This window comes from Hemitrygon akajei, chromosome 14 (genome assembly GCF_048418815.1).
Source record: "Hemitrygon akajei chromosome 14, sHemAka1.3, whole genome shotgun sequence".
In the NCBI taxonomy this organism is placed as follows: domain Eukaryota; kingdom Metazoa; phylum Chordata; class Chondrichthyes; order Myliobatiformes; family Dasyatidae; genus Hemitrygon; species Hemitrygon akajei.
The window spans coordinates 102,025,408-102,048,542 of record NC_133137.1 but is presented as its reverse complement, the minus strand read 5'-3'; the positions used below and the strand labels follow the sequence as shown (position 1 = coordinate 102,048,542).

General features: G+C 42.2%; 1 protein-coding gene across 1 annotated transcript in view; it reads right to left on the bottom strand.

Annotated features, from left to right (window-relative positions):
* The window catches only part of col7a1l (collagen type VII alpha 1-like), a 420,731-nt gene extending 397,901 nt beyond the window's left edge, over window positions 1–22,830 (bottom strand). The window contains exons 1-2 of the mRNA XM_073066798.1: window positions 22,542–22,830; window positions 13,922–14,069 (exon numbers count right to left, since the gene is read on the bottom strand). Coding sequence (XP_072922899.1) covers window positions 13,922–14,009 — 88 coding nt within the window. The 5' untranslated portion in view covers window positions 14,010–14,069; window positions 22,542–22,830. The remainder of the gene's footprint in view (window positions 1–13,921; window positions 14,070–22,541) is intronic.
* Between the last annotated feature and the right edge of the window lie 305 nt (window positions 22,831–23,135).

Genomic DNA, 23,135 nt, shown 5'->3' with positions numbered 1-23,135 from the left:
AATCCATTTTATTACTCCAGCATTAATACCTAACGACTGAACCTTCTTAACTAACCTTCCATGTGGAACTTTGTCAAAGGCCTTGCTGAAGTCCATATAGACTACATCCACTACCTCACCCTCGTCAACATCCCTCGTAACTACTTCAAAAAATTCAATAAGGTTTGTCAAACATGACCTTCCACGCACAAATCCATGCTGGCTACTCCTAATCAGATCCTGTCTATCCAGATAATTATAAATACTATCTCTAAGAATACTTTCCATTAATTTACCCACCACTGATGTCAAACTGACAGGTCTATAATTGCCAGGCTTACTTCTAGAACCCTTTTTAAACAATGGAACCACATGAGCAATACGCCAATCCTCTGGCACAATCCCCGTTTCTAATGACATCTGAAAGATCTCTGTCAGAGCTCCTGCTATCTCTACACAAACTTCCCCCAAGGTCCTGGGGAATATCCGGTCAGGACCCAGAGATTTATCCACTTTTAAATTTCTTAAAAGCGCCAGTACTTCCACCTCTTTAAATGTCATAGGTTCCATAACTTCCTTACTTGTTTCCCACACCTTACACCATTCAATATCCTTCTCCTTAGTGAATACCGAAGAGAAGAAATCGTTCAAAATCTCTCCCATCTCCCTCGGCTCCACACATAGCTGACCACCCTGATTCTCTAAGGGACCAATTTTATCCCTCACTATCCTCTTGCTTTTAATATAACTGTAGAAGCCTTTCGGATTTACTTCCACCTTATTTGCCAAACCAAACTCGTAACTTCTTTTGGGACTCGTAAACTCGTATCCTTCTGAGTTTAGTGGACAATAAACCAGGCAAGGAATAAAACCCAAGCTGCACCCAATTCTGCCAGCTTCTTGGCAAGCAGGTTTAATTTAAATTGTTTTCTTAAATTGAATTGACTTTACTTCTTACATCCATCACATAAATGAGTAAAAATCTTTACGTTATGTCTCCATCAAAAGATAGATAGATAGATAGATACTTTATTCATCCCCATGGGGAAATTCAACTTTTTTTCCAATGTCCCATACACTTGTTGTAGCAAAACTAATTACATACAATACTTAACTCAGTAAAAAATATGATATGCATCTAAATCACCGTCTCAAAAAGCATTAATAATAGCTTTTAAAAAGTTCTTAAGTCCTGGCGGTAGAATTGTAAAGCCTAATGGCATTGGGGAGTATTGACCTCTTCATCCTGTCTGAGGAGCATTGCATCGATAGTAACCTGTCGCTGAAACTGCTTCTCTGTCTCTGGATGGTGCTATGTAGAGGATGTTCAGAGTTATCCATAATTGACCGTAGCCTACTCAGCGCCCTTCGCTCAGCTACCGATGTTAAACTCTCCAGTACTTTGCCCACGACAGAGCCCGCCTTCCTTACCAGCTTATTAAGACGTGAGGCGTCCCTCTTCTTAATGCTTCCTCCCCAACACGCCACCACAAAGAAGAGGGCGCTCTCCACAACTGACCTATAGAACATCTTCAGCATCTCACTACAGACATTGAATGACGCCAACCTTCTTAGGAAGTACATTCGACTCTGTGCCTTCCTGCACAAGGCATCTGTGTTGGCAGTCCAGTCATGCAAATCATAGCAATTCATAATAATTTATAATAAATAGAACATCCAATGTAATATAAAGTACACTCAAGTCAGCGCAAGTTCATCAGTCTGATGGCCTGGTGAAAGAAGCTGTCCTGGAGCCTGTTGGTCCTGGCTTTTATGCTGCGGTACCAGATTGTGGTTGGGATGACTTGGGTTCCCCAATGATCCTTCGGGCCCTTTTTACACGCCTGTCTTTGGCAGAGTTGATAGAACATTGACCAAGGCAATGCCCCTTTCTTACTTACTGGAGCAAGAATATTGTACACTCTGATGGCATTCAAACCAGAGTCTGTGCCAGTTCTCTGAAAGAACCACATGCTTGATCAGACCAGATATTTAGGTAGCGGTTTTGTGCCCAGGAAATAGGCACAGAGCCATTGGATTTCTAGCTTGATACCTTGTATGAACTATTTTTGTTCTTATTGTATTCTTTCTTGTAAAATCTGCATGTATGTTTTTCTTGTGAATGCTGTTAATCTGAGTCTATGTGCCTGTGATGCTGTTGCAAGTGGGTTTCTCAATGCAACCTTGAGAACAATGCTGTCTCTGAGAAGCTTCCAGGAGGGTGGCCGTGTGTGAAGGTCTCTCTCTCGCTCACTGCTCCCGAGGGAAAGCCCCAGCATTTGAGTGGTGTGTGTGTGTGTGTGTGTGTGTGTGTGTGTGTGTGTGTGTGTGTGTGTGTGTGTGTGTGTGTGTGTGTGTGTGTGTGTGTGTGTGTGTCTCTCTCTCTCTCTCTCTCTCTCCCTCCCTCTCTCCCCCCCCTCCCATTGAATGATGGTACCGAAGTTCTGGGTCTGCGGTTTGTGGATCGGACTGTAGTTCCTGCTCGCTCGTTTTTCTGTTGCTATTTTGGGCAACTTTGAATTGGGGCGGCCTGCAGATAATGGAAGCCGAGTTGAACTGAATATGGACCGTTCCGATTTTGTGTTTTATATTGTTTTCACTCGTTCTTTCTTGATGCCATTCGAGCAATTTGTTTATTTTTGCGTGAGGATGGGGGTTAATGTTTTTGTTTGAACAGGTTCCATGATTTTCTTTGTTTTGTGCTGTCTGTGGGGATGACGAATCTCAGGGTTGTACATTGCATACGTACTTTGATAATAAATGTACTTTGAATCCTTTGAATGTACTTGTGCAAGTGATAACAAACCTGATTTTGACCTTGACAGTGAGGCCACTTTGTTTTCCAAGTCCCATCCTAAAGACATTCTTTTTGATCATCTCACTACTTCCTGTTATAACTCCTACCTTGATACCTCTCTATCCCTACTTTTCACTATTCCCAAATATAGCTTTTCAACCACTTTTGTGTCTGAATAAAAGCCTGAACCTTGTCTGAGTAAGCATGCTATTTCCTAAAATGGCAGGTTTCTTGTCAACAATTTCCAGGTTGTTATTTAAATACATGCTTCAAACCCATTGCAGATGCTTGGGATGGGGCGGGGCGGGGAGGTGGCCTTCTTCGAGTCACATGCTGAGTCGTCTTGAGTGAGTGATGTGTCATAAACACAAACACACTCAAAGAAACATTTTAACTGCCTCTAATGCCAGTATGTCTCCTTGTTTTTCCTGCATGTTGTAAACCTTTCAGTGACTCCATCTTGGTTCCATCTTACTTGTTCTTACCTCTCTGTAAAGCAACTATAACTCCACTGGGCAGAAAGGATTCAAGTGAAGGAGTGGAGAGAAGGCTTACTGGATTGATTCCTGTGACTTGTGTACATTCAGTTACTTAGTGAGATACCAATTGTGTTGAAGGCAGCAATGAAATTCCTCCATCTCTGTCTGCCCTTAGCCAAAAAACATTATTGGTCTTGGTAACATTCTGGGCTTCCTTCATTGTGCCGGTAGTTTCCTTTTGGTTTTCACTACTGTCAGTCATGCAAGCACCAGGTGGAGACTCAGGAATACAGTCACACTCAGATGTGGAATGATTCTTCATTGCTGTTTCTGTAGCAATTTTTTTGACCATTCGGGGTTGTTGGCCCTGAGCTGAACCCCCAAACTTGGTGGACCGGTGGACAACTTTTAGTCTGGCCTTAATATATACACTTAGTGGCCACTCATTAGGTACCTTCTGTACTTGATAAAGTGGCCACTGGGTGTATGGCTCATGGTCTTCTACTGCTGTAGCTCATTCTCTTCAAGGTTAAAACTGTTAATGTTCTTCTGCACATCACTGTTGTAACACATGATTATTTGAGTTACTGTGGCCTTCCTGTCAGCCTGAACCAGTTTGGCCATTCTCCTCTGACCTCTTGCATAAAGAAGGCATTTTCACTCACAGAACTGCAGATCATAGGATGATTTTTTTTTCATACCATTCTCTGTAAGCTTTAGAAATTGTTGTGCATGAAAATCCCAGGAGATAAGCAGTTTCTGAGATACTCAAACCACCCCATCTGGCACCAACAGCCATTCCCTAGCTGAAGTCACTTAGATCACATTTGTTCCCCTTTCTGATGTTTAGTCTGAACAACAACTGAACCTCTTTACCATGCCTGCATGGTACCTAATAAAGTGGCCACTGAGTATATATCTAATGTAACCAGTGAAGGAAAATGGTACTGAGGAAAAGATCAGGCAGTCCAGGCATGAGGATATGACTGGCTGCCCCCTCCTGCCATTTCCAGTGTTCTTGTATTGAACTTTGAAGAACCAAACATAAAATCTGGAGCAACACACCCAAAATGCTGGAGGAACTCAGCAGGCCAGGCAGCATCTATGGAAATGAGTAAACAGTCAATGTTTGGGGGCCCAGACCCTTCATCAGGACCGGAAAAGAAGATGAGATATCCGTCATTTCCAGCATCTGAAGATTTTCTTGTGTTTATAAGAGTACATTTCAGTGCAGGACAAAAAAATCATCTCCACTGACTGAGCTGCAGTCTTTCAGATGAGTTGAATATTGGTCTCATCTGCCTTTGTACAATGATACCATTAAGGCATGGAGAATTATTTCTGTGTACAACCTGATATTCCTGAAACAAGTTTGCCAACAGCTGATTTAGCTTATCATTAACATGCTACAATTTTTTGGTCTTTATTGTGTGTAAATTGATATTCCCCTGCATTATGACAACTGCTACATTTCAAAAGGACTTAATTAGTTGTAAATTGCTTAGGGATGCCACAAGTCCCTCAGTTAGTCAGTCATTCGTCTGTTTGCTGCCTTTCCTCCTCTAATTTTTTCCCCGCTTTTTCCTCTCTGGGTTATATCTGTCTGTCATTATATTTTCAGAGTGCTTTTCCCTCCCCATTTCTCTGCAGCATTTTCACACCCTCCACTCTGTGTTCATCCAAGCTCTCCAATGTCTGCAATACCCTCTTAAATAAGAAATTTAAAAAATCAAAAATCAGGTGATAGAAATCTGAAATGGAGAGAAAATACCTGAAGTATTCAACATGTCAGACAGCATCTGTGGGGAGTGTGTTACAGTACGCACACGACTGTGCCAGCCCTCAGGGTTTAAATGCTCTGATTCTCTGGAGTATGGATAGTTGGTGCAAGTCTGTTAAAGATTCAGGCGTGATCCACTAATTGGTGGCCACGTTTTGGCACCAGGATTTGGGCATTTAAAGAGCACCTGAACTCAGGTTCAGGGCTCAGTCGTCAGCCCGACTTTGGTTCCATCTCCAATTTCACTTAGGATTTCTGTCTTGTCAGGTTCTCATCTAACATGTAGTCAAGAACCCTGTACTTATTTCAGTCTCAAAATAGTGCCTCGATTCTAGACTCGAATACTCTAGCACTTGGTTCTTACTATCCTCACTTAGGCCTCTCACCACAGAGAGAAAAATAATTAATGTTACATGTTGGTGACCTTCTCAGAAACTGGCCAGAAATGACCTTCTCTGAAAGCGGCCAGTTGCTTGAAACTAATGAATGTCAGAGGATTGTGATGTGCCATGTTGGAGATTAGAAGGTGTTCCTCAAGCTTATATCAGTGAAGCAGTGTATACAAGCTACGGCAGAGAGACATGAGCAAAAATGGGATGGACAATTGGAGTTAAACCAGTTGCATCCTTGCAGATTGAGTGAAAGATTCATGTTCTCTTAAAATTCTCTCCAACTTAAATGTACGTGCCCAGGTCTTGTTACCAATCATTTTATGTAAATCACACATTCTTTATTGTCCCCGAATCCCCAATATGTTAAAAATCACAAATTATTAAGCTTGCAAATAGTTTGAGAAGTTTACCTGTATTTTTTTAAAAACACCACATCATTTAGTACAAACTGGAAACAAAAAAGATATACCAAAGAGTAATATGATTGGTAATAGGTAAATGATAATAGTCATGATGTGGGATTAAGATACTAGATGTCTGGGGTCTACTTCTTCACATACAGAGTTCTAATGCAAGCAGGTGATGGGACGTGCAATACATATAATTGTGAATGAGTGAGATTTGCATTAAATGGTTGATTATGAGACTTGGGCAAGTATATTTAAGTTGAAGGGAGTTTCACCAATACCTGAATCATCCACTCAATCTGCAAAGATACAAAAGAACCCAGTTCTTAGCTCCAATGGAGGCAAATAAAGAGTTGACATTTTGGGCAAGATGTAGAACTTCAGCCCAAAACATTGACTGTTTATTGCCTTCAGTTAATGCTGCTTGAACTGCTGAGTTCCTCCAGTATTTTGTGTATGTTGGTGAAAATTTTCCCCTCAGCATCTACAGAATATCTTCTGTCTACAATGGGACACGCACGTTGGTAGGCAGGCCTTTGCAAACTCTGAAGTTTGCGTCAGTGAAATTGATGAGGCGGCAAACTAGCATTATGTACAAAAAGTTTCTTCATCTGGGCTCTGGAGAACATAAGATACAACAATACTTTTATGTGATATTTTCCCTCAAGTATGCTCTAGCCATCAATAAGATTATAGGAGATATTTGATCTTTGGCCTCATATCCATTTTCATGTCCTATAATGCTTGATACCATTGTAGACCAAAACTCTAACCATCTCAGTATTCATTAGAGGCCGAGACTTCTATTCTGAAGTTGCAGTAAAAATGTATGACGGTTCTTAGAATAATGATAAAAGGATCTCTTACACCCACCCAAATAGGCAGAAAGCAGTTAGATTCAAAAATATATTTACTATCAAAGTATGTATAAATTATACACCTTGAGATTTGTCTGCTTACAAGCAGCCACCAAGAAATCTGAAAGAAACCAAATAAAAAAGACCAACACCCAATGCACAGAGAAAGAGAAAACAATAGAAGATTTACAAGAATGTTGCCTGGATTGGAGGGTTGAGTGAACTTGGCCTTTTCTCCTTGGAGCGACGGAGGGAGAGAGGTGACTTGATAAAGGTGTATAAGATGATGAGGGTCATTGATCGTGTGGGTAGCCAGAGGCTTTTTCCAAGTTCTAAAATAGCTAACATGAGGGAGCATAGTTTTAAGGTGCTTGGAAGTAGGGGATATCGGGGGTAAGTTTTTCCACACAGAGAGTGGTGGGTGCTTGGAATGCACTGCCAGTGGCAGCGGTGGAAGTGGATACAATAGGGTCTTTTAAGAGCCTCTTAGATAGGTGCATGGAGCTTAGAAAAACAGAAAGGGAAATTCTAGGCAGTTTCTAGAGTAGGTTACATGGTCGGCACAACATTGTGGGCCGAAGGGCCTGTAATGTGTTGCGGATGTTCTAAATTACACAAACAATAGAAACAATAGAAGATGGTAAATTCTGTTAAAAAGACCCGCGGCATTTTATTTTTGCCACATCAGCATGTCAGGCTAGATTTTGCACGTGCTCTTCAGAGTGGAATTTAAGCTCATTTGCAGGTTTAATGACATCAGCCAACAAAATCATGATCAGGATTGTTCCGGCCCAGTTTTACTTGGAGACTTCAAACCAAGGAGGAAAGGTACAAGCGTCCCTTTGTTGTGTGTCCCAGAAACAAAAAGGGTGATGGTCTGGTCTCTGGACATCCAGTCCCAACAAGTAGGTTGTTAAACCTTCACCATCAATCAACTTCAAAAAATGATGAAAGAGTGAAGACAGTAAATCTGGTAAAGTATAGCCAGATGTGAAGATGAAGTCTGGTTCTACGAATGGGACAAAGGGTATTTGGAAAAACTCCAGATGTCTTCATAAATCAGCCACTGATGGATGAAGATAAAAGAAATTTTTTCTGAATGTTGCTAAACAGCAGAACACTCAATTTTGATGTAGATTGTGAAAGTAACTCAACAGTAAGTTCATTTGTTCTGAGATTTTTCACAGGAAAAGGATTGGTAACTTAGTAAAACACAGAAGAACAGTAATAATCCCATGACAGGTTATTGAATTGATTGCTGGGATTGTGTGGGAGATGGAAGGTTAGTCTGGTTCGCTCTTATTTCAAACTTGACCTATTCCAGTGCAGAGAATCTGAGATCAGTAAAGGTAAAAGAGCCTAACAGTGCTTTTCACAGATTACGAACAATAAATTGCCTTAAAAGTTACTGTTGCAATACAAGAAATGTGTCGGCCAGTTTGCACAGAGCAGGATTTCACGACCAGCAGCGATTGTGACCTCGTGGTCTGCGTTTTTGATGTGGTTGAGAAGAGGAACTGACCCAAACACAGTGGAGACCCTTCTTCCAAATTGTGCCAAGGAATCATTTATCTATTTATGTGAGGATAATTGCTGTCTCCATTTAATGAATTATTCATAAGCAGGCCCATTAATCCACAGCTTTCTAACTCAGATGTAGAATGCTAATATGGGTGAAGGGTGGGATAGATCAGAAGGACTTAATTAAGTTATGCTAATTTTGAAGTCTACATAAATATTGCTTCTCCACCTGTACATCCCTCCTAGACAAGAAACATTAATTTTCATAAGTCAATACTAAGGTGAAGTACAAACCAGAAATTATGTTCACTTGCCAACTCCTCAGTCCTCCAGAAGGAAAACTGATGTTGCGGTGTTCGGCAAGCTCGGCAAATAGCTTGCAGACATTTCATCAATGTCTGTAAACTAAACGCCAAGCTTGCCGAACACTGCAACATCAAATGTCTCAACCCGAGCTTCCAATCTTCATCACCGTCCTAAACAAGGAAAACTGATCAGGATTTGCTGCTCTGAATTTTGTGCATTGCCTGACGGCTGAGCTTGGGACTGCATTTGTGACCACCCTGCTCATAGACAGTTTGTCCCACTCCCATCAGGGAGGAAGCAACATAGCTGATGCACTAGCAGTAACTCCAAAAGACTGGAAGTAGAGTGAATACTGAAAGGCTTTTTTTAGCAGTAAAACAGAGCACGTCCATGCCGGATGTCTGCCCTGGACAGAGGGAGGAGCAGTGACACAATCACCTTTATCCAGGGGTCTGTGGGAGGAGCCACAGGAGCAGTCAGCAGAGGGGCGTGTCCAGGCAGATATACATGGTTTACCGCAGTAGCATCCACGCCAGGACCGACAGACTCAAAAATGTTACTTCCCACAAGAAGTAAGGCTGATCAACACCTCTACCCACTAACCTACCTCTCCACACCCCCCACCCATCACTACTTTATTACATCTTGCCAGTCACCTTATGTACAGACACTCCTGTGCCTAGTGACACTCTATGGATAATCTATGTATTTTATCAATCTAACATATTTATATTTATTAAGTTTTTTAGTTTAATTGTGTTCTTTATTTCATTGTGGGTTTTTTTGCACTGCGACAGAGCAGGAGCAATTTTGTTCTCCTTTACACTTGCGTATAGGAACTGACATTAAACAATCTTGAATCTTGTGTTAGTATTCTCCAATATCAAAACATGTTTCCATATTAACAACTGCCTGGCGCATAAGTCAATGCGAGCTGGATAAGAGAGATGAAAACACAGCCGAGAGACAAAGGGTCAGAATTGTCACTGATAGCTCAATTGTTCAATCACAATTACTCAGCAATAACCAGTTATATTGTGCCTGTGAGCTGCTGCAAGGAATCCCAGAAGAGCTGGAGCTGTGTGGATTACAGCGTATTGAATTCTAGAGGACAGAGAGTTTAAACCTGATCACAATAAGCAAATACACAAGGCGTGGATAAATTCATCATGCTAAATACTGACAGTTCTTGAAGATACTGAAAATTTGCTTAATAAATATTTACCTCATCACACATCAGTGTCTGGGCTGACTGGCATTACTGCAAAAGTTCAAAAGGGATCAAGTTCTTCCTTGTGGCCTTTCAATGCACTGTGAAAATAAATGGAGAAGCCAGGCGTAGTTTCCAGTGGCAGTTATGAGCTCTCACTGCCCGGAAATAACGACCAGGTGTCCACCAGGCATTCAGCTGTTCTCAATTTGCTGTGAGCAGGCCACAGGAATTGCTCAGTTTTATAACAATTGGTGTAATAATTGCAACCAGTTAGGGCTAAGCAATAGAGAATGTAATGTTAAATATGTATACTTCATGGAGTGCTCCTCTCGACTTGATAAGGAGGGAGGGCGGGGGGCAAGGCAAGATGAGATGAGAGAAGAACAGCAGTACAGATTTCAGTGGCCAACACAGACTTCCTGTGTTTGCTAGAATCCAAGGCTCATTTATCCCCCATCCCCCTCCAATCCCCCTCTATCCTTCTCCTTCTTCCTCTTCTTTTCTCCCCTCTCCTCCTCCATTTCCCATCACTCACCTCTCCCCCTCTCTCTTCTCCTTCTCTCCCCTCTTCCCCTTCTTTTCTCTCTCCCTCTCCCTCCTTTTACTCCTCCTACCTCCTCTCCCCCTCTCCCCTCTCCTTCTCTCCCCCTCGCCTCTTCTCTCCCCTTCTCTCCCTCCTTCACTCCTGTCTCTCCCCGCCGCATTCCCCCTCTTTATCCTCCTCGCTCCCTCTCCTCTTTCCTCTCTCTCTCCTTCTCCTCCTCTCTCCCACACTCTCTCCCCTTTTTCTCTCCTTCTCCCTCCCTTCTCTTCTTCCCCTCCCTTTCTCTTATCCTTCTCTCCCTCTCTCTCTCCCCCTCCCTCTCTCTCACTCTCGCTATAGAGATACAGTGTGGAATAGGCCCTCCCGGTCCTTTCAGACGCACCTCCCAGCGATCCCCGATTTAACCCTAAGCTAATCACAGGACAATTTACAATCACTAATTAACCTACTAACCGGTACGTCTGTGGACTGTGGGTGAAACCAGAGCACCCCTGTATTTTTATTGAACTATTCAAATAGCAGTGTGTTTAGCACAGTCACTTTATAGTGCCAGCAATCACCGTTCAGAGCTTGATTTCTGCTGCTGTCTGTAAGGAGTTTGTACACCTCCCTGGTGACTGTATAGATTACCTCCAGTTTCCTCCCACATTCCAGGCCTGGTGATTTGTGGCCATGCTGTGGTGGTGTCAGAAGCATAGTGACACATGTAGGCCGCACCTTCGTATTGTGATGACTGTTGATGCTTTTCACCGTATGTTTCAATGTACATGTGACAAATCCAGCTAATCTATCAAACGAAATATTTGAGTAAGACTGATAAGAGGCTTTTTCTCTTCTAATGCCTTTGATAAGATGCCACGAAAGATATGAGCAGGCAAAATGATTGGTCAAGTTTTTGGGGCCATACGCTGCCCTGAATTGGGAATTCGAACACAGAACAGTACAACACAGGAACAGGCCATTCGGCCGATCAGAAACACCCAAACCCAATCCCATCCAGGTGCTTATTCAAACGTCTCTTAAGAGCCTCTACCCTGATGCACCATCAATAACTCTCGGAGACGGGAGGCGAACGATAGGCTTTTATTAGCAGCAAAACGGAGCACAGCATCTCGGAGACTGAGGGGGGAGCAGTGCCCCAATCACCTTTATACAGGGGTCTGTGGGAGGAGCCACAGGAGCAGTCAGCAGAGGGGCGTGTCCAGACAGGTATACATAGTTTACCCCATACCCCCAGACAAAGCAGCACATTCCAGCATCCACCACTCCCTCACATTCCCATTGAACCTACCCCTTCTCACCTTCAATGCATACCCTCTGGTGTTAGACATCTCTACCCTGGGAAACAGAGACTCCCTGTCTACTCTATCTCTGCCTCTCATAATCTTACAAAGCTCAGTCAGATCTCCTCTCAGCCTCCATTGCTCCAACGAAAACAACCCAACTTTATCCAGCCTCTCATGATAGCACGTGTCCTCTAAACAAGGCAGCATCCTGATAAACGTCTTCTGCACCCTCTCCGGAGCCTCAACATCCTTCCTACAGTGAGCCGATCAGAATTCCAGATGGGGCTTAATCAATGTTTTATAAAGTTGCAATATAACCTCCCATTCTGAACCCAACGCCTCGATTAATGAAAGCCAGCATTCCGTAAGCCTTCTCAACCACCTTATCGACCTGTGTAGCCACTTTCAAGGAGCTATGAACTTGGATGCACAGATCTCTCTGCTCAGCAACACTGTTAAGGATCTTGCCCTTAACACTGAACTGTCTCCTTGGATTTGGTTAATGAATAACAATTAGTTATTTTCATGTTTGCCGGCTGCGGGAGGACTCAGAGGGATCAGTCCTGATGTTCACAGCTGTCTCAGGAATGTAGGCAGAGGAATCAAATGCCATTTGATTTGGTGAAACACAGATGTGTGGCAGCAACACCAGTGGGAGAAGGACATAGAGAGACAAGAGAGAGATTTTGGTGAATTAAGTAAAAATACATAGCAGGAAAATAGACAGTAGAACTAGAAATGCAGTGTATTTTTTAATCTGTGAGTCTGAAATGTTCCATTGTTCTGAAGGATCTGGGTGTCCTTGTTCTTGAACTGCTGACCATTATCACGTGGTAGTGTAAGAAATTACAATTCCTTATTGCTAGAGGATTTCAGCATAAGTGTAGTAATGGCTTGCTTCGATTATATGGATTGATTCTGTACACAGGTCTGGCCCTCATCCAGAAAACAGGATATAGGATTAGTGCAGGAAATGGCTCAAAAATGCAGCATCTATCATTAAAGACCCTCACCATCCAGGCCATGGCCTTTTCACGTCACTACCATCAGGGAGGAGGTACAGGAGCATAAAGACCTACACTTAACATTTTAGGAACAGCTTCTTCCCCTCTGCCATCAGATTTTTGAACAGTCTATGAATCTCATTAATCATCTTTTGCACCATTTATCTCTGTAACTTGAAATACATTTCAACAAGACAAAAATTTCTTGACATATGTCGGTGATAATAAATCTGATTCTGATTTTGAAAAATCGGCCATGTTTATATTGAAAGGCCCAGCAGGCATGTGAGCCTCACTTCCATTTCTAGATTTTTTATGACGTACCAAGTTCAGTTATCAATTAGATTCCTCGTTGTTTACGGCCAGCAGTCTCCAAACATCTTCTAGCCCTCTTCAAAAGGAAGTGAATGGATAAAGGAACTGTTCTTGCTTGCACTCTGTTGCCTATCCCTACACTTTACTGTTGATGATCAGGTGAGGCTGGCAGGTTGGAAAACCTCCCAACTAGTACTGAAAACCAATAGAAAACTGAAGAAATCCAGAATAGAAAGAGAAAGTACTGGAAATACTCCACAGGAATGGTGCAAAAGACAGATCATGAGGTCCGTGTGAAAATTAGAATTGAAATTAAATTCTGAAGTATTAACTCTGTTTCTATCTCTATAGATGCTAGCTAGCCTGCTGAGTAATTCCAGCCATTTTCTGTTTTCACCATTCATCGGTGTGATGATGGGCCTTGCCAAGAAGGCCATGCACAGATCTAGGTCAGGGCTTGGTGATTAGTGTAATGCTTTAGAGCACCAGCGATCGGGGTTCAATTCCCACCATCGTCTGTAAGGAGTTTGTACGTTCTCCCCATGGCCACAGGGTTTCCTCCAGGTGCTCCAGTTTCCTTCCACATTCTAGAGGTGTACAAGTTAGTGTCCATAAGTTGTGAGCACGGTACACTGGTGACAGAAGCATAGCGGCACTTGTGAACTGCTCCCAGCACATCCTCAGAGTGTATTCGTCGTTGACGCGGGCAACACATTTCACTGTATGTTTTGATGCTCATGTGACTGGGAAAGCTGATCTTGACTTTAGGTCTGGGCTCTCAAGCTGCTTGCCTCTCTGTGAAGGTGTTATCTGCAACCACAGAGAGCCTGAAGCTTGAGCTGTCTAAGATCTTCTGAAACCAGTGAGCACGACAGGAGTTAGTGTCTTTTGGATAGAGGAAATACAGCTAGTAATCAATTTCATAACATTTTGTGATTTAGCTCTTTAATTGATGTGCCCAACCACCTTTTTTTAAAATCTTTTAATTGATGACACAACCACAAATATCTCTCCACATAGTCTTACTAAGGAAAGGCATACCTTCTTGTTCTTGGATACTGCAGTGCGACATTGTGGCCAACAACGTAACCATCATCACCTCCAGTCCTCCCTGTCCCTGCCACTTCATGTTGATGCTCTGATCCAGTCCTGGAGGAAAATTCCCTTGTTCTTAATCCTCACCTGAAACCTGCAGGGGAAATCACAATGTATTAACGTGCACAGGGTACAGCTGCTTCTCAGGAGTTTCTAGATGATATGAGAAAATGCCCCCTGAGGTAAAAGTCTAGTTGTCTGTAATGTTCCCTGAAAGGCTGTATATTTTGTACATTCCACTACCTTGTGTACAATAACTTACCCCGAGGCTGTAGTATAAATCCTGGAGGGTGGCTGACAAGGAGACAGCTGCACAGAAAGCAAACTGCTCAAGGAACGCAGTGGATCAAACAGCATCTGAGGACGTAAAAGGTTGGTCAGCATTTTGGGCCAAGACCCTGCATCAGACCAGGACTGGGAGTGCAAAGGGGAGATAGCCAGTATAAAGAGGTGTTACTGATAGGTGGCTTCAGGTCCTCCCCACTGATTCTACAGTGCGACCTACTCAGTTCCTTCAGCAGATTGCCTCCTGTTCAAAATAAAGACATTGCTGTCCCAGAGCCTGTGTGAACCAGCCTGTAAGGAATGGGATGAAAAGCAAATGGGCTATCATGAAAAGAGTGGCCAGAGTTTAGAATATCCATTTTTGCTTTCATAAGGAAACATGGTAGACAATTGTTGGAATAGTCAACATGAGATAACAGAGATGTGGAAGAGGCATTTAGCAGAGGGTAAGTTGAGCCTGGCTCACTATGCCAAGTAGTTTCTTAGTAGAGTAAGAAACCATTGTGGACTCGATGGGCTGAATGGCCTAATTCTGTTCCTATGTCTTATGGTCTTAGAGTTACACACTAATACAGCACGGGAGCAGGCCTGACAGCCCAATCCTGTGCATGTCGACCAAGATGTCCGCCTGCCTGCGTTTGGCCTATATCCTTTCAAGCTTTTCCTATTCATGTGCCTGATCAGAATCAGAATCAGGTTTAATATCACCGGAATATGCTGCGAAAGTTGTTGACTTTGCAGCAACAGTTCATATTTATAAAAGAGGGGAAAAAAGCCATGGATTACAGTATATGTTCATGGGTTCATTGACCATTCAGAAATCGGATGGCAGAGGGGTAGCAGTGCTCCTGTACAAGTACACAGTTCCCTGAATCCTTGAGTGCGTGCCTTCACACTTCTGTACCTCCTTCCTGATGGTAGCCATGAGAACAGAACATGTCCTGGGTGATGGGGGATGGGCACCATCTTCTGAGGCGTCACTCTCCACAATTTCTTCCCAGCTTCCCACAAAGTTCACGTGCACTCGGTGAGGTGCTGGAGAATTATCCACCTTAATATGCTTTAAGAACACAAATACCTCCACTTTGGTCATCTGTAAATGGTCCAAGACATCATAATTAATTTGCCTCAGTTCCTTAGCTTTCTTGACAGTAAAAAGTTGTGAGGAAGTTTCATTAAAAATCTTACCCATCTCCTGCTATTCCACACTTCAATGAAAATGCTGATATATTCTCTCCCTAACCATTCTTTTGCTCTTAATATGCCTTTAGAATCTCTTGGGGTTTTCATTCACATTACCTGTCAGGAAAAATCTCAATAATAACACACACAAAATGCTGGAGGAGCTCAGTAGGTCAGAGTATAGTTGACATTTCGGGCCGAGACCTTTCATCAAGATGAGAAAAAAAAGATGAGAAGTCAGAGTCATACCTTTTTTCCAATCCTGATGAAGGATCTCAGCCTGAAAGATCGACTGTTTACTCTTTTCCAGCATCTGCAGATTTTCTCGTGTTTGTGATTCAGGTAAAATCTCAAGCCCTCTCGGTGAGCCATGATTTCCATCTTCTACGCTTAATAAACTTGGTGAAGGATTGACTTCACCCAAACAGCCTCAGTACTTCTCATCAACCATGGTTCCCTACATTTCCCAACCTAACAGGAGCATACTGTCCTTGAGTTCATAATATCACTATTTTAAATAATCACTTGCTAGATACCCCTCTACCTGCAAACAGTTTTACCCAAATGATCTTTGCAAGTTCCACTAATACCTCCAAAAACTGGAACTGCCCCAATGTAAGACTTGAATTTGTGAATCAGTCCTATCTTTCTCCTTAGCTACTTTGAAACTACGGTAATAGAATTATAGTCACTGGTTTCAATGTTCCTTTACTGATACTTTAGTCACTTGCCCTACTTTGTTCCCTAAGAGTATTCCCCAGTGTTGTGATGTCTCGTAGAGCCCTCCATAATGATTAAAGATGCTTTCTTGGACATATTTGAGCCTGTAGACTGGTGATAAAAGCTTTTTTCCAGGGAAAAAAGTACAAGCTTGAAGTGGAAGATCAGTGAATTTCAGCAAGATGGACAAAATAGCTTTCAGGAAAAAAGTTCTACACTAAGTTCAGAGAAAATTCACTAGAATGACTCCGGGAATGAGAGGGTTAACATATGAGGAACGTTTGACTGCTCTTGGACTGTACTCCTTGGAGTTTAGAAGATGAGGGGGGACCTCATAGAAACATTTCGAATGTTGAAAGGCAAGGACAGAGTGGGTGTGGCAAAATTGTTTCCCATGGTGGGGGAGTCTAGTACGAGAGGACATGACTTGAGGATTGCAGGACGCCCATTCAGAACAGAGATGCGAAAAAAAATTTTTGGCCAGAGGGTGGTGAATCTATGGATTTTGTTGCCACGGGCGGCAGTGGAGGCCAAGTCATTGGGTGTATTTAAGGCAGAGAATGATAAGTATCTGAGTAGTCAGGGCATCGAAGGTGATGGTGAGAAGGCAGGGGAATGGGACTAAAGGGGAGATTGGATCAGCTCATGATGAAATGGCAGAGCAGACTCGATGGGCCAAATGGCTGGCTTCTGCTCCTTTGTCTTATGGTCTAAAATTGCTTTTGATTAAACCTGATTAAATGTCTTGACCTGAAATGTTGAGTGTTTATTCATTTCATTAGAATGTGCCTGACCTGTTGAAATCATTCTGCATTCTGTGTGTGTTTCTCTGGATTTCCAGCATCTGCAGAATCTCTTGTGTTTTTGATTAAACTTGTCTGCACTTTGAATAAGTAAAATAGAACCAAATGTGCCAGGAAGCAGAAGTACCATCAAGGGAATATTTTATGAACTCCAGGCTCAGTAAGAAAGAAGGAGCAGGTGATAGGAATATTTGGGAAATAATTTCAGCTGATAACCTCTCCAACAGACAGAGAAGAAATAGCTGGCTAGCTTTACCTATGGCGACAACCCGCCAAAGCTGGAAAGTTGCACCAGGAAATGTCTTTAGGAATCTTAAACACAATTTGAAATGGCCCTCCAGTGAAATATGTTGTCCTTTATTACACAGAGGCCCATCTGAATTATTTTCTGATAGAAATATAAAATAGCCAAGAAATAGTGGAAGCAATGGGGAAGATAAAAGTGGCACCATAGATGCAAGTCTAATACATGTCATTTATTACAAATGATCCCAAATGGCTTGCAAGAATGTCTCGTGTATGAGTCACTTGCTGCGTATCTCACATTGTACTCTGGACTACACTTTCTTACAAAGACAATCATAGGATAATATGCAGTCTTTTCCACAGGGTACTGTTAGTCTGTTACGCTCTTGCTGATCAAGAATAAAAAATACTACCACTTTATTTTACCTTTCAACAATCATTTTGTAGCTCAGCAGGTCGTGTCTTTTAAGATATACAATCATGTACTTTTTAAATATGATGAGGATTTCTGCCTCATTCCAGCCCCCACCGCCTTTCATCATAATGGAAAAGTACAGATGGTTATTGAGTATTTAATATCACAATAATATTTGAGTAATGTGTGTGTGTGTGTGTGTGTGTGTGTGTGTGTGTATATATATAGTTTGATTAAATATTCTTACTTGTTTCAATAATTCATTATGGGTATATGTATGAATATGGTTGGGTTGAGTTCACTTGAACAGCGCACTGACGATGTAGTGACAAAATGTTTGCAACTGGATTGCCAAGGTCGGAGAACAACTCAGCCCAACTCAACCAACCACCAACCACCCAAGCGACACATTTTTGGACATAGAAACACGTTAATGGCTTTAATCATCGCACGTGATCTGTGTGCACCCCGCTTAAATTAAAGACAAAGTTACAGCAGCATTTCAGACTCTGTGTCTTCTTTTGAATTAACTTAAACATTTTAAATACACATACACACAAGATTACTCAAATATTATTGAAATATTAAATACACATCACAGAAACCTCATTATACTCAGTTGTTTTCAGGAAATGAAAGGACAAAAGGCTATGTGCAGCTGTGAATGTTTCTACTTGATTTGTCTCTCTCTCTTTCAACATTAATTCAGTCCCTTGATGTTAACAGAAGTAAAAATGATGGTAGTGAGTAAACATATTGTCAATTTGCTAAATCGCTTTTGCATCATCATACAACATCAAGTTCTATCGTTAGGAATTTGTGGCAGGGATATCAAAGATGTATCTTTGAACCCTTTCTGTGATGAAGACATGACAATATTGTGTAAATTTACGAATGCAGGTTCTTAGTGAGTAGATCAACTTACCAGTAATACATATCTGAAATTCAAGCAACTGACTAAAATACCATTCTGATGTCACATTAGAAAATTATACTTGTCAGGGTCATTCTTTTGTAAAATGCCACCTCCTGCATCTACCCTGTGGACTCTAATTTCTTTAAAGTATTGAACTTTCTTAGATTGTCATGTGTGTGAAGTGGATTCCAATTGGTATTAATACAGCCCAGCAATTGGACTTCCTGGTCACACTCCTCGTGCTGTGCTTGGCCTCCTTCTTGATTTAGGGCTACAATTGTGCCTCTGACAGAAAGTTTAGCATTTTATAGACCATAGAATATAGAACAGTCCAGCACAATACAAGCTCTTTGCTCCATGATGTTGTGCTGACCTTTTAACCTTCTCAAAGATCCATCTAACTCTTCCCTCCCACATAGCCCTCCATCCCTGTGCCTAAGAATTTCTTAGATGTCCCTAATATATCTGTCTCTATCACCACTTCTGGCAATGCATTCCACCCACTTACCACTCTCTGTGAAAATAAAACCTATCTCTGACATCCTCTTTATACTTTCCTCCAATCACCTTAAAATTATGCCCCCTCATGTTAAAATTTCCACCCTGGGAAAAAATATCCGGCTGTCTACTCTGTCTGTGCCTCCTATCACCTTGCACAGCTCTGTCATGTTACCTCTCATCCTAGAACTTGAAAAAAGTTCTAGTCTGCTCAACCTAACCTCATAAAACATGATCTTTAGTTTAGGCAGCATCCTGGTATGTCTCCTCTGCACCCTCTCTAATGCTTCCACACCCATTCTGTAATGAGGTGATCAGAACTGAACACAGCAGTGCAAGTCAGGTCCAACCAGAGATTCATGTTTCCTTGCAGCTCTTGAACTCAATCCCCCGATGAATGATGGCCTACACACGATATGCCTCCTTAACCACCCAATCGACTTGTGTGGCCACTTTGAGAAATCTATGGATATGGATCCTACAATCCTTCTGTTCCTCCACACCGCTAAAATTTCACCATTAACCTTGATACACCTGTCTTCAAGTTCAACCTCCCAAAGTATGTCATTTCATACATTTTCAGACAGAACTCCATCTGCTGAGGTATATTATCCATATTGAAAGTTCCCTGGCTGGAATGATTTGATTAGAAGTTGAATTTGAGAAGGTAGTGTCCTATCAGTGTGCACCATTTTCCACACAAGGCATTAACCAAGACCCTGCTTGCCCTCTTGGAAAGACAGGCAAGATTCCAAGGCAGCATTCTCAGGAAGAGTTTTTCCTGGTGTCCTGAATATTTACCCCTCAGCCAATTTTACTTAAAACAGATTATCTCATCATTCTGTTGATATGTTGCTGTTTGTGGGTTCTTGTTGTGCACAAACTAGTTGCTACTTTGATTATTATGCAGAGGTAATGGTACTTCATCATTAGGTGTCGCATTCTTTGGGACATTCTGAGATCACAAGAGGCAGCTGTAAGGACATTTTTATTCCAGTACTGGGAACATACACTCCATGGCCACTGTACTGGGTGTCTCCTGTATCTAATAAAGTGGCCACTGAGGATATGTCCGTGGTCTTCCGCTGCTATCTCTCAGAAACATCTTGTATGTTCAGAGATGCTCTTCTGCACACCACTGTTGTAGCTGTCACCTTCCTGTCAGCTTGAACCAGTCTGGTCATTCTCCTCTGACCTCTCTCAATAACAAAGCGTTTTTGCCCACAGAGCTGCCTCTCACTGGATGTTCTTTTGTTTTCTTCACCATTGTCTGTCAACTCTAGAGACTGTTCTTTGTCGACCATCCCAGGAGATCAGCGGTTACTAATATACTCAAACCACCCCGTCTGGCACCAACAATCATTCCACAGTCAAAGTCACTTAGATCACATAGAACATAGAAATCTACAGCGCATTACAGATCCTTCAGCCCACAATGTTGTGCCGACCATGTACCCTACTCTAGAAACTGCCTAGAATTACCCTACTCCATAGCCCTCTAGTTTTTCTAAGCTCCATGGTCCTATCTAAGAGACTCTTTAAAGACCCTATTGTATCCGCCTCTACTACCTTCACTGGCAGCCTATTCCATGCACTCACCACTCTCTGTGTGAAAAACTTACCCCTGACATTCCCCTTGTACCTATTTCCAAGCACCTTAAAACTATGCCCATTGTGTTAGCCATTTCAGCCCTGGGAAAAAGCCTCTGGCTATCCACACAATCAATGCCTCTCATCATCTCATACACCTATTCTTCCCCATTCTGAACAACAGTGAACCTCTTCACTGTCGGCATGCTCTTATACATTGAGTTACTGCCACACAATTGGCTGATTAGATGCTTGCATTAACAAGCAGGTGTACCTAATAAAGTGGCCACTGAGTCTATATAATTTTATCCCACCCATGCAAATGCTAATAGTGAATATTGCGTATCACATGTGGAAAACAAAGCAGTAAAAATCATTTTTTAAAAATTAGCCAGGCAGACCTGGGAAAAGAAATTCAAAGGCACGGTTATCAGCCTGTGTTTGTTGGCCATTCCTCAAGTATGTTTCGTTTCTAAAGGTTACAGCACAGATGCAGAAGCCCAAGGATGAAAGCCATGATGTGTGTGAACTGCTGCCAACAGTCTTGGTTACCGAGTTTTCGTTAATTCCCTCTGTGTGACGCTGCAGATTTTCCAGCTCTGGCCCAAACATTTCTGGAGATTTCAGCCAAGACAGCTGTAGCCACCACACTCATCCCAGCCATATAACGCAGCTCTCTAATGGTTTGTGACTACTCGGTACAGTTGATTCAAAATAATAATTAAAAATGCATCTATGACTTTTTTGAATTGGCTAGAAATTAATTTTGAATTCCCGAAAGCCTACCAGCTTGAATCCTCAGCCCTTCCCTTAAAGCAGCTTCTGACTTATTTCTGGGAAGGGATGGCAGCAGGGAGACAATTTTAACTTACACTTTGGGAGAGAGGGTGTATGCGGTGTCCAGGGAAGTGTAGCTCCTCTGGTGAAGGGGGTTGTGTCCACTCTGGGGCGGCTCACTCACCTTCAGGCCCCACAGGACACTCAGCTCTCACCTGTGGCTCCAAGTAGCTGTTTGCACGTGATAGCAACAACAGACTGGTACACTGCTTTGATAGGTGAGGGTAGCCGGTGGCCTCATACCGCAGTGAGATAGGGACATGTCTGTCCTAGCTCCGGCAGACTGGACGGATGCCAGGAAGGCGGTTTTACAAAGCTTCGTGGAGAACGAAGGGCATGACAAGGCATAGAAGAAGTCATGGCCATCCACTGCAAGCAGGAAAGCCCCAGTTTGTGACAACTAAACGTATCACTGGAGCCAAACTTCCAGGCTCAAGAGAGTGGAATCGTCCCAGGCTTCTCCACTGTAAAAGCTCTCCCACACAGGTTTCTTGTTATCATTGGATGCAACAAAAAAACACCACCACAATTTAGAGGGAGAGGGATTCTATAGCTACAGCATCTGAACGACATTGTCCTAAGCTATCTGATTTGTTTATATAGATAGAATACAGTAAATCATTTTCCACAGCTAAAGTCTCTAATTGTAACACACATCGAGAGCAATTTTGCAGTACTGGATATCCGAGACTAGGAGAAATAAGAGGTCAATATCCAGGTCAGATGGAATCTATATGGGATATAGCATAATTTCAGTCCATATCTTTATGAATTCCTTGATACATGAAGGGTGTTATATCAATGCCGGTTATTGATACACCACAATAACAACCCTAGTTTGCAGGAATATATCTCAAATACTTTGATGTAGTGAGTCCTATGCTAAGTTAATCTATGTTATCCCCTTTGGCACTTTATATAATACAATAATACATTTGGAAACACGTTCCTGAATTAAAACCAATCTAAGTAAATAATTCTGCTCACCTTGCAGTTAAAGTGATTGGATATAAAACACCTTTTTTACTTTATACAAATAAACTTTGCAATACATTTGAACACCAAGACTCTTACCTGTTTGATGTATGAGATTACTTTTTGATGTAGTACAGTACAACCATCTTAAAGATAATTCATGGCAGCTCCAAATCTTGAATGAGAAACTTTAAATACTTCTTTCCTGGCTCAGCAATGAACGTAGACTAAGAAAAAATGTCTCTGAAAAGTAAGTTCAACAACGTACAGAGAGACTTGTGTTTGATGTCAGCTTCTTTGCTGCCTGTGGCTACGGTACAGGATTTGACAGAGGAGCAAGTTTGCAAATTTGGAGGAGGGCTCGGAACTGCCACTCGTAAGAAGTGAGCAGTCAATAAACTGCTCATATTTAAGGGGCAGCAATGTCAGTGATGTATGCCTCCCCTCGGAGACATGTTCACTGACATTGCAATCTGGAATGTGAATCTACCTCACAGGCAAAGTAGCTCCTTGAGAAAAGAAGGAATGCTTGAGCAGAAGCCCGTCAGTCTGAGCACTCAGCTCCCCTCGAACACCTCTTTTATGGGAATGGGGCTGACAGCAGAATCAGAATCAGGTTTAATATCACAGACATACAGTATGCCACGAGATTTGTTGCTTTGCAGCAGTAGTACAAAGCAATACATAATATTA